The 13866-nt window shown below is 57.2% G+C and overlaps 1 protein-coding gene across 8 annotated transcripts in view; it reads left to right on the top strand.

The window, feature by feature from the left end:
* Positions 1–2318: 2318 nt before the first annotated feature.
* The window catches only part of PAX6 (paired box 6), a 29261-nt gene continuing 17713 nt past the window's right edge, over positions 2319–13866 (top strand). For 2 of the 8 annotated variants that reach the window (XM_025355383.1, XM_025355388.1), the window contains exons 1-4: positions 2319–2471; positions 9278–9465; positions 13345–13421; positions 13803–13863. In XM_025355383.1, the coding sequence (XP_025211168.1) occupies positions 13854–13863 (10 nt within the window). In that variant the 5' untranslated portion in view covers positions 2319–2471; positions 9278–9465; positions 13345–13421; positions 13803–13853. Of the gene's footprint in view, positions 2472–7924; positions 8207–8939; positions 9179–9277; positions 9466–13344; positions 13422–13802; positions 13864–13866 lie in introns of those variants that run through there. The other 6 variants (XM_025355384.1, XM_025355389.1, XM_025355385.1 and 3 more) reach the window with 4 other exon arrangements.

Raw genomic sequence — 13866 nt, forward strand, 5'->3', positions numbered from 1 at the left:
GGCTGGTGGCAGGCGCGGACAGGAGCCCCCAGCACTGGTCTGCAAAGTGCTCCGAGGTCGAGAGCTCCTCCGAGAATCCAGCTGAGGCAGCGGCTAAACGTGCACCTTCTCCCGCGGCGACCCCAGCGCCGGCACCCTCCCTCCCAGCCTCCGTGCCCGGGGCAAATGGAGAGCGGCTCGTGCGTTGGCCCGGAGCTCGGAAGGGCCTAGTTCGGGCCTCGCCTGCACCACCGGCGCTCCCGCGCAGCCCGAACGCGCCCTTTATTGACAGGCAGATAAGCAGGCGGGGGCCGTGGGGTTTCCAGAGTCGCTCTCGAGCACCCTGCTGGGTTGCAGGGATCTGCGCACACTTAACGGCCTGGACTCCAAACAAGCCCCGAGCAGCACTCTCGGCGGCCTCGGGTTGGAACAGTGTGGGGAGCGAGCCCCGGACAGAAACTGGCCAGCTAGGAAGGCCTACCCAGGTCCGAGGCCTATCCGCAGCCCACATGCCAAGGCGGACGGCAGAGTCTGGGAGACCTCAGGACATCTGAGACTGGAAGCTGGGCCAGGTCCTGGAGAGGAGCTAGGGGCTTACCAAGAAACTAGGTCACTGGAGATAGCCGACGGCAACAGGGAAACCAGAACAAATGCCTCTCTTAGCGTCCCTTCCCAGCCGAGCAGGGCGACAGGACCATGGTAAGGTCTAGGCCCAGACTAGAGTGGCCAGTGGGAGGTGGGCGCACATAGGCCTTAAGACAGGATGCCCAGGGCGTTAGGATGAAGAAAAAGTTTGGAGAATGTAAATAAGTAAGAACATGCCGCGGAGACTTCTCAGCCAAAGCTTCCATTCTCCTCCCCACCTTCACCGCCACCCCCAACCTCTACCCCTACCCCTACTCCCACCCCTACTCTGCCCTCCAGTCCTCGACGGGCTGAGCCAGACAAAAAATCAAGTCTGGCTAGGAGCTATCCGGGCTAAGAGGAGTGGGCAGACGGTCTGCCTGGAGCTGCCTCTTGGCCGGTTGCGAGGCCCCGCACCTGTCCAGGTGTGCCAGGGGCGGGAGCGGGAATCGCTAGACCTACGCCTCGGCGCCATCTGTGCTCGGCTGTCCCTTAGCCGCAGCCCGGATCAAGACGCGCAGGGACTGGCCCTAGAACCCTCCTCCTGCCCAGGCGTCCCCCTCCTTACTTCTACACACACACTCCTAGGTTCCCCCGGGCTGGGTCTCCCACGAGCTGCCTAAAGGTAATTCCACGCCCCGCCCCTTCTCCTCCCGCAAACTCCTCAAGAGACCCCTGCCCCTCTGGGCCCGACCTCTGTCGCTTTCAAATTGGAGAGCCGGATGGAAGCACAGTGGAAGGAGTTGAGAAGCCTCCTGCTTTGAGGGATGGGGGACGGGAATGACAACGTGGGCCTAAATCTCCATTCCAAGATAACCAGGCCTAGCTCCGCTAAGCCATCTCGCAGTCCACAGAAGGTGTGAGGGAAAAACAGGCACAGACCAACAAGTCAGTGTCCTGCAGACCCCGCCCCAATTTCTGTGAGTCTTATCTTCAGAATCTGGGATTTTCCTATTTTCCTCCTCTAAGTCACAAAGTCAACAGTTAATTCAAAGTCAAAGATAAATACAATCTCCTACATTTTCTATGTGTTTGGAGCCTTTCAGCCAGGGGGCGAGGGAAGCCCGGGCAGGCCCCCTTTAGGGCTTCCCTCTCTTGAGAACCCAGCAGGCCTGGAGAGACCTTTGGCCTAGCCCTGAAAAAGGGGTCGCTGGTCCTCTTCCCGGAGCCCCCGTCTGTGCCCAGCTAGTGACTTGCGGGCTCGAGGGCCAGGTTGGGGGTACTCATCGAGCCTCGAACTCCTCCTAAAAATGATTGCTGCCAAAAGTGCCTCTCAATCCCGGCGCGGCCTTCAGGTCTCTCCGATGAAGTGATTCCCTTGGGATCGGAGGGGGGGACAGGTTGGTTACCCAGAGAAGTAGCTGGCCAGCCTAGGGGCACAGATCTTGGGGCCCTCGTGCCCGACGGTGCGGAGGAGCGCACTCGGCAAGACTGGTTTCCTGGGGATCAACTCTGCGCCCTACAGGAGGGCGGGCCAGGCCGGGCCGGGCCGGGCCGGGCCGGGCTAGGGCAGTCACAGGCCGGGCCAAGGAAGGCCAGAGCAGGGGCTGGAGCCGGCCGGACCCTGGGTGGGGAGGAGTAGGCTCCCGCCCCGCAGGAAAGCCAGTCTGCGCGGAGCTGTGCCCAACTCTAGCTGCCATGACGTCACGCGGACCCTGCAGCCAATGAGGAGGGCGCTGGCGTGGATATTAAGGAAAGTTAGCGCCTGCCTGAGCACCCTCTTTTCTTATCATTGACATTTAAACTCTGGGGCAGGTCCTCGCGTAGAACGCGGCTGTCAGATCTGCCACTTCCCCTGCCGAGCGGCGGTGAGAAGTGTGGGAACCGGCGCTGCCAGGCTCACCTGCCTCCCAGCCCTCCGCTCCCAGGTAACCGCCCGGGCTCCGGCCCCGGCCGGGCTCGGGGCCCGCGGCGCCTCTCCGCTGCCCGCGACTGGTGTCCCCAAATCAAAGCCCGCCCCAAGTGGCCCCGGGGCTTGATTTTTGCTTTTAAAAGAAGGCATACAAAGATGGAAGGGAGTTACTGAGGGAGGGATAGGAAGAGGGGTGGAGGAGGGACTTGTCTTGGCGGAGTGTGCTCTTCTGCAAAAGTAGCAAAATGTTCCACTCCCAAGAGTGGACTTCCAGTCCGGCCCTGAGCTGGGAGTAGGGGGCGGGAGTCTACTGCTGCTGTCTGCTAAAGCCACTCGCGACCGCGAAAAATGCAGGAGGTGGGGACGCACTTTGCATCTAGACCTCCTCTGCGTCGCAGTTCACGACATTCACGCTTGGGAAAGTCCGTACCCGCGCCTGGAGCGCTTAGAGACACTCCGTCGCGGGTCGGGCGAGGTACAGCAGAAGTTTCCCGCGGTTGCAAAGTGTAGATGGCTGGACCGCAACAAAGTCTAGAGATGAGGTTCGTTTCTCAGAAAGACGCGGAGTACGAAAGAATGCGGCCCACAGAGCTGAGCAGCGCGTAAAGCCCCAGCGTGTGATTTGAGCTTCACTTCGGAAGACCTAATAATTAGCGATTCTCACTGAGCTAGAACGCGGGCTCGGGTTACTGCGGGCGCTGCGCTGGCTGCCTAGGCGGGAAGCGCGCGGGCGCCATGGGAGCCGGGCCGCCAAACCCGGGAAAGAGCAGCGCCCACTACCCTGCGGCCCCTGGAGGGCCGGAGCCGGGGGCCGGAAGTGTCCCCGAAGTAGGTCAGGGAAGGGAAGACACAAACTTAGACTAACTCGTGGTTCAGCCGGGCGAAAGTCCTGAGAGCCCAGCCCTAAAAGCGGCTGGAGACGCCCAGGCCGGCTTAGGCGGGGCACCGGAGAACCCCGCCCGGGAGTTTGGGGCGGCCTCTGGGCCAGGCCCCGGCTAGCCCCCAATTCCCCACCCCCACTCGCGCTCCTGCGCCCTCTTTCTAGGTCTTTTGGTAGCACCTTCGGAGCTCAGTCACCTGTGACAGGTGTTTGGGACCGCCGCCCGACTCCGAGCGGTGGCCGCCCCCTGCTCACCTCACCTGGAAACGGGGGATGAGCGCAGTGGCCGTCCGGCCGCGCGCCTTACCTGGCCGGGATCCTCTCTTCCGCGGGTTCCTCTTCCTGGAGCTGGGCGGCGAGCAGGTTGCCCGCTTCGCAGTGGGAAGTGGACCTTCTCCTCCAGTCATAAATCAAACCCAGCCATCCTCGGGCCTCCTCCCTCATTAGAGATGTTTATTGGAGATTGTGTTTATTCGGCTGTCACGGCGAGAAAACGCGGTGACATAATTACCTCTGACCAGAGTCCTCGCCCCGCGCCCAGGGCGAGCCGAAGACCTCTGTCGCTTTCTCATGCCGGTGCCCTTCGTGATCGGAGGGCGCCCGTGATAGGCTTGTCTTTTTTTCCTCAGACCCTCTCACAGAATTTGGTTGATTGGAATTACTATTCAGATTTCCCCAGGGCCCGGAGTTTATTTTAGAACTGGAAAGGAAAACCGAAGGCAACCCAACGCCCCTCCGGGGCAGAAGGGGGCAGCGCGCGCGAGGCGGAAGGAGAGTCACTCTCGCTGCACAAACTTTCCTGCGGGTCGCGCCGCGCGTGCAGGGTCTGGACACCACTCGGCGCCAGAGCCGGGCCTGAGGAGCGGGGTCTGGCGGGGAAGGAGGGCTGCCAGCCTGGGTGGTGTCATTTGTTGCTTCATTTTTCATTCCCTTTCCTCTCGTGAGGAATCAGAGGCATCCGGGCCGCGGGCTGAGGATTCTTAAATTCTCCCCTGCCGCACTCGGCCGAGCCAACCCGCAGTTCCTGTCTGCCCCTCTGTCCCCCGGCAGCGGTTTTCCCCGCTAGCCAGGTTTGGAAGTCACCCTCTGTGAGACTGGGCTAGGGTTAGGAAGTGATGAAAAGCGCCGAATTGTTTTCTAATTGAAAATCCTTTTTTTTTTTTTTTTTTTTTTTTTGGAGATAGCGTTGACAAATATATGGGATCCCGGCTTTTGATCCCTGGCTGCGGCCTCTGTTCTCCTGTCGCTAATAAAACTCGCATTGAGCCCCTTAGTGCCTTGATTAACAGGCAGATTAACTCTTACTGGGGTTGGGAACAGCTTGTCCTAATCAATGTCATTTTAAAAGCCCGTCAGGATGCGCTTAGCTCCGGTTCCCTGGCTGCTCCAGCGAGCCAGCCATGACATTTGCTCCCTCCTCCTCCCCAGCCTCAAATCCCCCAGTAAAGCTCCCAGTTCCCGCCTGCCTGTTCCCAGGTCCACAACGGGACAAATCGCAGGACCGGGTCGTTGGCCTTTAGAACGGGCAGCGGTTTAGAGAGGGGACATCCAAGGAGAAGGGACTGAGGTGGCCTTGGCTTGCTTGCTTTTCCTTTGAAGCTGAACTCTTGCTTCTTGGGGGCAGAGGTCACAGGGAAAAGAGAGATGAGGGGGATCGTCTCAGGGTGATGAAATGGAAAGCAAACTTTCCTAGGAACCCTATTTGCAAAAATCGGAGAGTGCCGCTGATTCCAGTTGTTCTACATATCAGGAGTTTTAAACCTAGCTCCTATCTGGACAACAGCATGGAGGGACTGGGAGGCAAAGCCTTGGGAGTCTGGCCCGCTGGGCTGCTAGGAATCCCTTTGGTGGGAGACTCCACTGGACAATGTTATTTTAAAGGTATTTCGGGGGTGGGCAGGGAGAAGACAGAGAGAGAGAGAGAGAGAGAGAGAGAGAAAGAAAGAGAGAGAGACAGTGAGAGAGAGAGAGAGAGAGAGACTGGCCTCCCAGAGTGAATGGAAGAGGACTGAGGATGGAACCCAGGGAGCCCCTAGCACTGGCCTTTTGGCAGGAGGCAAGGAAGGGCGAGGGCACAGCGGCTTCCCCCGCAGCTGAGCAGTGGCCACAGCCTGGAGGCGCCACGGGGCGTCTCTGGGATCTTCTTGGATTTTCTAGGCTCTGGGATCAGTGAAGCTGCCGGGTTAGCGGGAACCGGCAGGTTGCTGGAGAAAGGAGAGGGACAAAGGCCTGGAAGCGGGGGAGGCACCTGGGACTTGGCGGCCAGGGTGGGAGCCTTTGCTTTTAGTGCTCACTGGACCCGTTTGCCAGCTCCGCGGACCAGGGATCCCACCTTCCCAGGGTCTGCAAAGAGAGAGACGTTTGGGGCACTACAAAGTGACGCAGGTGTCTGCCAAGACTTTCCTCCTCCGAAGAAATGCCAGTCTTCACCCTTTCCAGCGCGCCGACGCTGCGCCTCTGCTTGGCCGGGGAAAGAGAGAGTTCGGAGGTGTCAGAACTCCGGATGGGAGACTCTTGGTTCTGAAGCTGGGAGCTGGAGGCACATCCCCCCAGAAGTGGGCACTTCTTTGCCTCCCCGAAGGTCTGATGGGGTGGGCACAGGGGAATGCCAGAGACCAGTGCGGGTGAGATGCTTGCCTGACCTTATGTTGACGCATCAATACTGGGTAGAAGCTCTAGGCAGGCTCTGGCGAGCCACAGTACCCCAGCGGGACTCCCTCCACGCAGACAGCCCCTCTACCGGGTGGGAAGACCCCGGCGGCCCCCGCAGGAACGCACCCTTCGGCCTGAGAGGTCCTCCCTCTGGCCACAGGGGGCGGAGGGTGGGGTGGGGGTTACAGGGGCATGTAGAGAGGCGGGGAAAGGCGAGACAGTACCTAAAGCGCAATCCCATCCGCCCCCCGCGCCTTGGAGGACAGCAAGTGGGCCTCCGGTGAGTTGGTAGCCGCAATTAAAATGGCGACCTGCGAGTTGTCTCGGTTTTGTACACACCTCTGGCGACCGCGTCCGCACCTCAGTCTCGACCCCCACACCCCCAGGCCGCGTCACCCCCGGAGCGGGTACTTGGCAGAGGGAGTGAGGCTACCCACGAGGCAGAACAGCACCCCCACCCTCCTTGAGACCAGTCCAGAGAGAACCAGGAAATCTCGCTCTCAACCCTCTCTCCTTAAACTTTGAAAACTCGGCCTCTTTCTGGGGTTGAGCTCCCCTCCCCAAATATTGACACATGGGAAGCGGCCAAGTCCTTTTTGTTTTTTGTTTGTGCGGAGGAGTTTCCAGGAGTCTTTCCCCGAGCCCCCTTCCCCACCCAATGACGTCAGTGGCATTCACTCCTCGCTCCTTGCCTTTTCTGATTTTTTGTTAAAACTTTTCTCCGCAGAGAGATGGGGGTTGGAGGGGTGGGAGAAGGAGCTGATTCAAAGAGCCAGTGCCCTGGGGGGAAATAGCAACAAGATTACGGCTGCTTCTTTCCGAGGCAAAGCTTAAGAAGGTGCTAATCCACTCGGTCGCTAATTGAGAGGTTGTAAAAATGATACTCGCCTCCAGTTCGGACAGAATCACTGCCCTCACCCCTCCCCCCAAGTCCCTCGCTCTTGCACAGCGGACTTGAGTCTTGAGTCCAAGCTTCTTTAATGCTCGCTTGAAACGTAAAAGGAGAGAGAAAGAGAAGACCGACTTTCGCTGGTCTGGGACTCAGGGCCGCGGCCCCACTTCCCGGCATCCTCCTAAAGTCGCGCTCCTGCGAAATGAAACCTCGCACAGGAGGCCGCGGACCTGTACACCCGGCGCCACCTCCTTCGCCTCTGACCCGGGTTTCCTCCCGGCGCTGCGAGCTTCTGGGCCGCGGGAAGGGTTAGAGCCGGCAGCCCTCCCCGGCCTGGGGAGGGGAGAGGGTTGTGAGACCCTAACTCTGACTAGGGCCTGGGAGGCCTCTGCTTCCCGCCCTACCCGGGCTCCTTGGTCGCGGCGCTGCTGGGTCCAGGGCAGGAACGAGAGGGTGAGGCCCACACGTGGCCCGGCGGCCCAGGGCGGCTTGCAGCGTCCTCACTGTCCCGGCTCCCAGGTGCTGCGGCGACGCGGCCTGTCAGCAGCGAGTTCAGGACGCGCAGATTTTATTGATGGGCTTTGACTTTCAGCACTTTCCCTAAGTCAAGAAGAGTCTAGCGTACCCTGCGGCGGCTTCATTTCAGCCTCCCTCAGCTATCCAGCCCCATTCCCCCTTGCCCGGTCCTGGAGTGTGTCCTGCAGCCGGCTCCATGGCCCGAAGCTGCCGAGAGAGAGCTCCGGACAGTGCAGGACCAGGCATTCGCTCGCTCTCCTGTCACCTTAACTGCAGGCTCCGAGGGGCGCCTTTGGAGTGTACTGAGGTGTGTCCTAATCGTGCGGCATTCAACAAATGGACTTCTGGTGTGTGGTCAGAAGAGAAAAGCCATTTACTTACTTTCCTCCCCGGTTTTCTGGCAACAGCTGAAGGGGAGCTGCCTCCATGGACTGCGCAGACCCAGGAGAGGGAGTCGTGGTGCGGAGACACACGCACCACACACAGATGACCGGTGGCACACACGCTGACATACCGACATCGCCGGTGGGACACACACACACACACACAAACACACAAACACAGACACACACACACACACACACACACAGAGAGAGAGAGAGAGAGAGAGAGAGAATCTCTCCCAGCATTGGTCATCCGCCCCCCCACCCAGGCTTCCACTCCCCCTCCCCTCTCATCTCCCCTGGCTTCCCCTCCTCTCGGGCGCCGCGAAAAGCAGCCGCACTTAGTCAACAAATGGCACGTGGGAGAAGTTGGTGAGTGTTTGGTGAGGACTCTTCAGGGCTTTTCACAAGAACCCTCTGTACACAAAGTAAGTGGCGTGTTTACTTGGGCCTCTCCAGCCGGAGCTGTCCCTCCGCTCCGCTGCGCACCGCGGCTTCCGAAAGGAGAGAGAAGAAAGGGCCGGGGGAACAGGGTGGAGGATTGGACAGGCCCTGGAAGCTTGGGCTGGGGAGGCTGCTGGCCTCGTTTAGTTCTCGGCCAGGCAACCTCCTCTCGGCCTAGGCTTCCCCGCGGCCTCCGCAGCTGGAATGGAGCTGCCAGGACCCAGTGACGCTCCCGCCTCTTTCTTCTTCTTCCAAGGGACCAGGTGGGCTGGGGTGCGGCAGCCGCTGTGCTCTGCGTCTTGGGGCCCAGGCCGGGATGGGGTGGGGGCGGGCGGGGTCGGGGCGGCAGGCCACTCTGTCCTGGAGTTGGCAAGAAAGGACAGCGCAGAAACTTGCGCTCTCCGTGGGCTGGGAGTCTCGCGCCCAGCTTAGGGGGAGTCGGGGCGCGACCCCCAACCCAGAAGCCTTCACTTCATCGCTCAAGTTCGCGGCAGCAGGGCGGGCCGCGCCGACTCTCGGCGTGCGCGGAGCGGGGAGATGCGGGGGAGCGCCAGAGCCCGGGCTCGGGGGCCCTGCGCCGGGGAGAGGAGTCGGGACCCACCGGCGGAGCCGAAAACAAGTGTATTCATATTCAAACAAACGGACCAATTGCACCAGGCGGGGAGAGGGAACATCCAATCGGCTGGCGCGAGGCCCCGGCGCTGCTTTGCATAAAGCAATATTTTGTGTGAGAGCGAGCGGTGCATTTGCATGTTGCGGAGTGATTAGTGGGTTTGAAAAGCGAACCGTGGCTCGGCCTCATTTCCCGCTCTGGTTCAGGCTCAGGAGGAAGTGTTTTGCTGGAGGATGATGACAGAGGTCAGGCTTCGCTAATGGGCCAGTGAGGAGCGGTGGAGGCGAGGCCGGGCGCCGGCACACACACATTAACACACTTGAGCCATCACCAATCAGCATAGGTGTGCTGGCTGCAGCCACTTCCCTCACCCACACTCTTTATCTCTCACTCTCCAGCCGCTGACAACCCATTTTATTGTCAATCTCTGTCTCCTTCCCAGGAATCTGAGAATTGCTCTCATACACCAACCCAGCAACATCCGTGGAGAAAACTCTCACCAGCAACTCCTTTAAAACACCGTCATTTCAAACCATTGTGGTCTTTAAGCAACAACAGCAGCACAAAAAACCCCAACCAAACAGAACTCTTGACAGGAACTGTGACAACCAGAGAGGATGCCTCATAAAGGTGAGTCCGCTTCTTTCTTCTCACTTTATTTTTATTGCAATATTCAGACAGGTCTCCCCCTTCCTCCCCCCTTCCTTCCTCCCCTCTCGCCAGTCCCCTCCCCCACTGCTACGCCGGGAGAGTTGGGCCGGAGAAGTTTCCACGCAGGAGCCCAAACTTTCTACTTCCAGCGAAAGCCCGCGTCGGAGGGCGACTGCCGGTGAGCGGGAGCAGCGCAGGGCTCGGGGCGGGCGGCCAGCTCTGCCCCAGCGCCAGCGCCAGCGCCAGCGCGGGCTGAGCTCGCGGGAAGAAGGGAGACTCCAGGCGCGGCAGCAGCCGCGGCTCCCTGCCCCATCGTCGCCCAATGCTCCCGACCCGCGGGAAAAGACGAAGAGGCTCTGTGGTGTCCAAGGCCCTGGAACGGCCGCAGAGAGCAACCGCTACCGGCTGCTTTGTCCAGCCCGAGGCCCAGCGAGCGCGCAGAGAGCGGGCGCTCCGAGGAATCGCGGAGGGAACCGGCTTGCCGCGTCTCCGCCCTCCCGCCGACCCTCGGGCTTTGTGCCGCACTGGGCTCCGGCGCAGAAGAGTCAGCCTGCACTCCAGCGCCGAGGGGGCACCGCGCCCGCCACCAGCCGGAGCGGAGTCAGTCGGCAAGACAGCCGCACGCTGGAGGCAGAAGGAAGAGCGAGCTAGCGCGAGCCGGGAAGGAAGCCACCAGGCCAAGGCGGTGGGACGCGCGCTCCGAGGGAGCTCAGAGCCGAGCGGGAGGACTTGTCAGCTTCCATCCAGCCCCCGGGCTCTTGCCCCCAACTCCATTGGAGCGCGGAGCTCGGAACTTGAAAACTCTCTGCTCCCCAGGCTTCCCCAGACTCTCATCTCCCTCGCCCTGCGGAGGCTGGGGCTCTTCCCTGTCCTCCGGCCCCCTGCGCTTGGTGGGTATTTTTCCTTGTTTTCCTCTGATCCAGTCGCACCAGGTGTTGGGATTTCAGCAGGTTTTGAGGTGCAGAGGTGGTTTGCGCTTTTGTTTGTTTTACTCCGAATCCTCTTATGTTTTTCTAGGTAAGGCCTTGAAAATAAATCTACATGAAAGCATTGGCTTTCCCCCTCGTCTGATCACTTCCTCTCCCAGCTAATTAGTCGGAGTAATTTGAGAGCTTTCGATTCTAAGATCCCAGGAGGAAAAGTGTCTTTTCAAAGTTCATAAAGTTGTTGCCTCTTTCCTTGTGCAGATTTTCTCAGTCTCCCTGCGCCATAATAGCCCTGAATTTTAGCAAGTGTAATTGGGGGAAATGGAGTTGAATTTCAAGTGGAAATGCTTTCTTTTTCGAGTGCTAAAACCCGGCTCTTCATTCATGAGCGATTTCTAGAAAGTTTAAAAACAAAGTGAACGTGGTTTCTTTCTTCCTTCCTTTTTATTTTCCTTATACTCTCCCAAGCTCCTTAAGGCATTTTGGACGTTTAACTCGAACTTGGGAAGGGTTTGGTAGGGGCTGGGAGCAGAAAATGAAATGAAAGGCAAAGAGCTTGAAAGCCTGACGAGTTTACTGAAGAGAAATAATAGTTGTTGCCGTTGACATTACATTTTTTATAGCCAGTGACCTTTGCAAACGTCTGAAGGCAGTTTGATTAGTTGTTATCTTATTTGGCCCTAGAGAGTAAAACTTTGTCATCTTAATTGCTAATTCCTCTTTTGGCTGGGGGCGGGAAGACCAAGAGTGAGCTCTCCCCTTTACCCCAGTTAAAGAGTTTGGGGATGGAATTTGAGAATTAAGTAATTAAAATAACAACAGCATTTGAAAACTGAGGCTTGTGTTGGGGACAGAGAGGTGGGGGCAGTGGTCCAGCGGTCTCGTGCGTGGTCCAAGGCCGGGACGACTCCAAAATATCTGGAGACGCCTTCGTTCAGGATGTGGGTCTATGGCCCCAGCGAGGCCGTACAGAGCCTCGGGCTGAGCTGGGGGGCTCAGGCTGCAGTTGGGGGTCTGCCCTCTCCGGTGCACAGGACTGCTTCCGGGTGTCGATGTGCCCCACTTCCCGGGTTGCCTCTGCACTTAGTGTTCACGTTAACTTAAGTAATTAGATAGCTTCTTAGCGAGAGGGAAGGGGGAATGGAGCAGAACTGGAATTTGAAATACTACCACCTTCCCAGCTGCTTCGAAAACTAATCAACAAGGCCTGTCTGGGCTCAGCTACTGAATTTTTAAAAATGGTATCAAGAAGTTACCAGCCAGGATGGGGGCATTCTGTTGTGATTGTGTACAGCATGGGTTACAAAGTGGAGTTCAGGAAGTTTTACCCCTCCTAGGGGAATTCCATTCCCCATCTCCCCACCTGCTACTCCTTTGCAGCTTCAGGGTCCTGCATTGGGTGGGGTGGGGTATTCTGCATTGGAGCTGGAGATTTTGCCTGTCCAGGGCATGGCTATGGGTGCGGGGACTGAGAGACAGGAAGGAAGCATTGGGGAACCAACCTAGATAAGGGTAACTAGTAGCCGTCTGCTGTGGCCAGTATTTACCCAATGCTGAGAAAAAGTCCTCATTTTCGGTTTATTTTTATGGATTTAAGCTATCTACCAAGCGGTTAAAAAGTAGACCAGGAATGGCCTTGTAGAGTAAAACGTGCTTCTTGAAATTCTTTGCTTGCAGGCAGGCAGATCAATAATCACCATAGGTAAAACAGAAAAAATAATGCATTTTTTAAAAAACGGAGAAATGATGCTGTGACTATTTTGTTATTTTACCTCTTTTTGGGGGGCAGACCTCTTGAATGGGCTCTTTATTGTAACTCTCTCTTCCCAATTGAGCTCCCCACGGTGCCGTTGTATCTTTTTACAGCCCCTAACAACTCACACCAGTAACACAATTACCTCCAGATATTTATAACAAGAAATTACTTTTCTATTTTCTCCACTCGCCCAAAAGCCTTTTTTTTTTTTTTTTTTTTTTGGGGGGGGGGGAAAGGCAGGGAGGGGTTCGTACAGGACCAGCCTCCGGGAACCCTGCACTGGGTCAGGGTTTATGAAGCTAGGAGTGTCCCTCAGTTCCCTTTGTGAGTTGGTGGGTTGTTGGTACTTTTGATTGGAAGCTGTGTTGCTAGTTAGGGAGACTCGGTTTTGCTCCTTGGGTTCGAGGAAAGCTGGAGAATAGAAGCCATTGTTTGCCGTCTGTAGGCTTTGTCGACCATGCTCACCCCCTCCTGTTCGTACTTTTTAAAGCAGTGAGGCGAGGTAGGCAGGGTGTGTCACAGTACAGTAAAAGGGGTGAAGATCTAAACGTCAAAAGAGAAGTTAATCACAGTAAGTGAGGTTTGGGATAAAAAGTTAGGCTTGCCCCTTTCAAAGTCCCAGAAAGCTGGGTGGTAGATGGAGAGGGGGCCATTGGGAAGATTTTTTGGTGTAGGGAGAGGAGTGGAAGATAAAGGGGTAAGCAGAGTGTTGGGTTCTGGGGGTCTTGTGAAATTCCTTAAGGAAGGAGGGAGTATGGCCCTGCAGCTCTCCCAAACTGCTTCAGCCTATACTGTCTGGCACCAGGAAGTTCCAAGGTTCCCTTCCCCTGCTTTCCAAACTTCAGGTATTCCTCTCCCCTCACACCCCCTCAACCTCAACTCTTGGCCTCTACTCCCTTTTCCTGGTTCTTAATATTTTTGCAAAGTGGGACCCCAACTTGTCAGATTTGCCAATTCTCCCAAGCCAGACCAGAGCAGCCTCTTTTAAAGGATGGAGACTTCTGTGGGAGATGCCGCTGAGAATGTGGGTGTAATGCTGGGACTTAGAGTTTGATGGCAGTTTGACTGAGCCCTAGATGCATGTGTTTTTCCTGAGAGTGGGACTCAGAGAGCCCATGGACCTATGCTGTTGAACCACAGCTTGATACACCTTTCTCTCCTTCTGTTTTGTCTTAGGGGGAAGACTTTAACTAGGGGCGCGCAGATGTGTGAGGCCTTTTATTGTGAGAGTGGACAGACATCCGAGATTTCAGGCAAGTTCTGTGGTGGCTGCTTTGGGCTCAAAACCCACAAACAGTCAAAACAAACTATTTCAGTATGCTTCTTCACTATAGATCCGATAGAAGAAAAAATTCAAAATTGGGGCATCGGTTCTACTGATTAAAGGGTTAACTGCTAAAGAATGTAGGGGAAACAGATTGGGGATATTCGAGTATTTTGTTTCAAGTCCCAAAGGGTAGCTTTTGCATGCACTGCAAGGCAGAGCTGGGTGACCCTCAGATTGCCCCAAGCGGTTCAGTAGATCAATTCCTAAGGAACGGAGATTCTCCTGTCCTAGCCCCAGGTCCACCTCGGTTGGGAGTTCAGGCCTACCTGATGCAGCTGCCCAGGGATTAACTCCTATTTTCTAACAGAGCCCCGTATTCGAGCCCCGTGGAATCCCGCGGCCCCCAGCCAGAGCCAGCATGCAGAACAGTA

Source organism: Theropithecus gelada, chromosome 14 (genome assembly GCF_003255815.1).
Source record: "Theropithecus gelada isolate Dixy chromosome 14, Tgel_1.0, whole genome shotgun sequence".
NCBI lineage: Eukaryota > Metazoa > Chordata > Mammalia > Primates > Cercopithecidae > Theropithecus > Theropithecus gelada.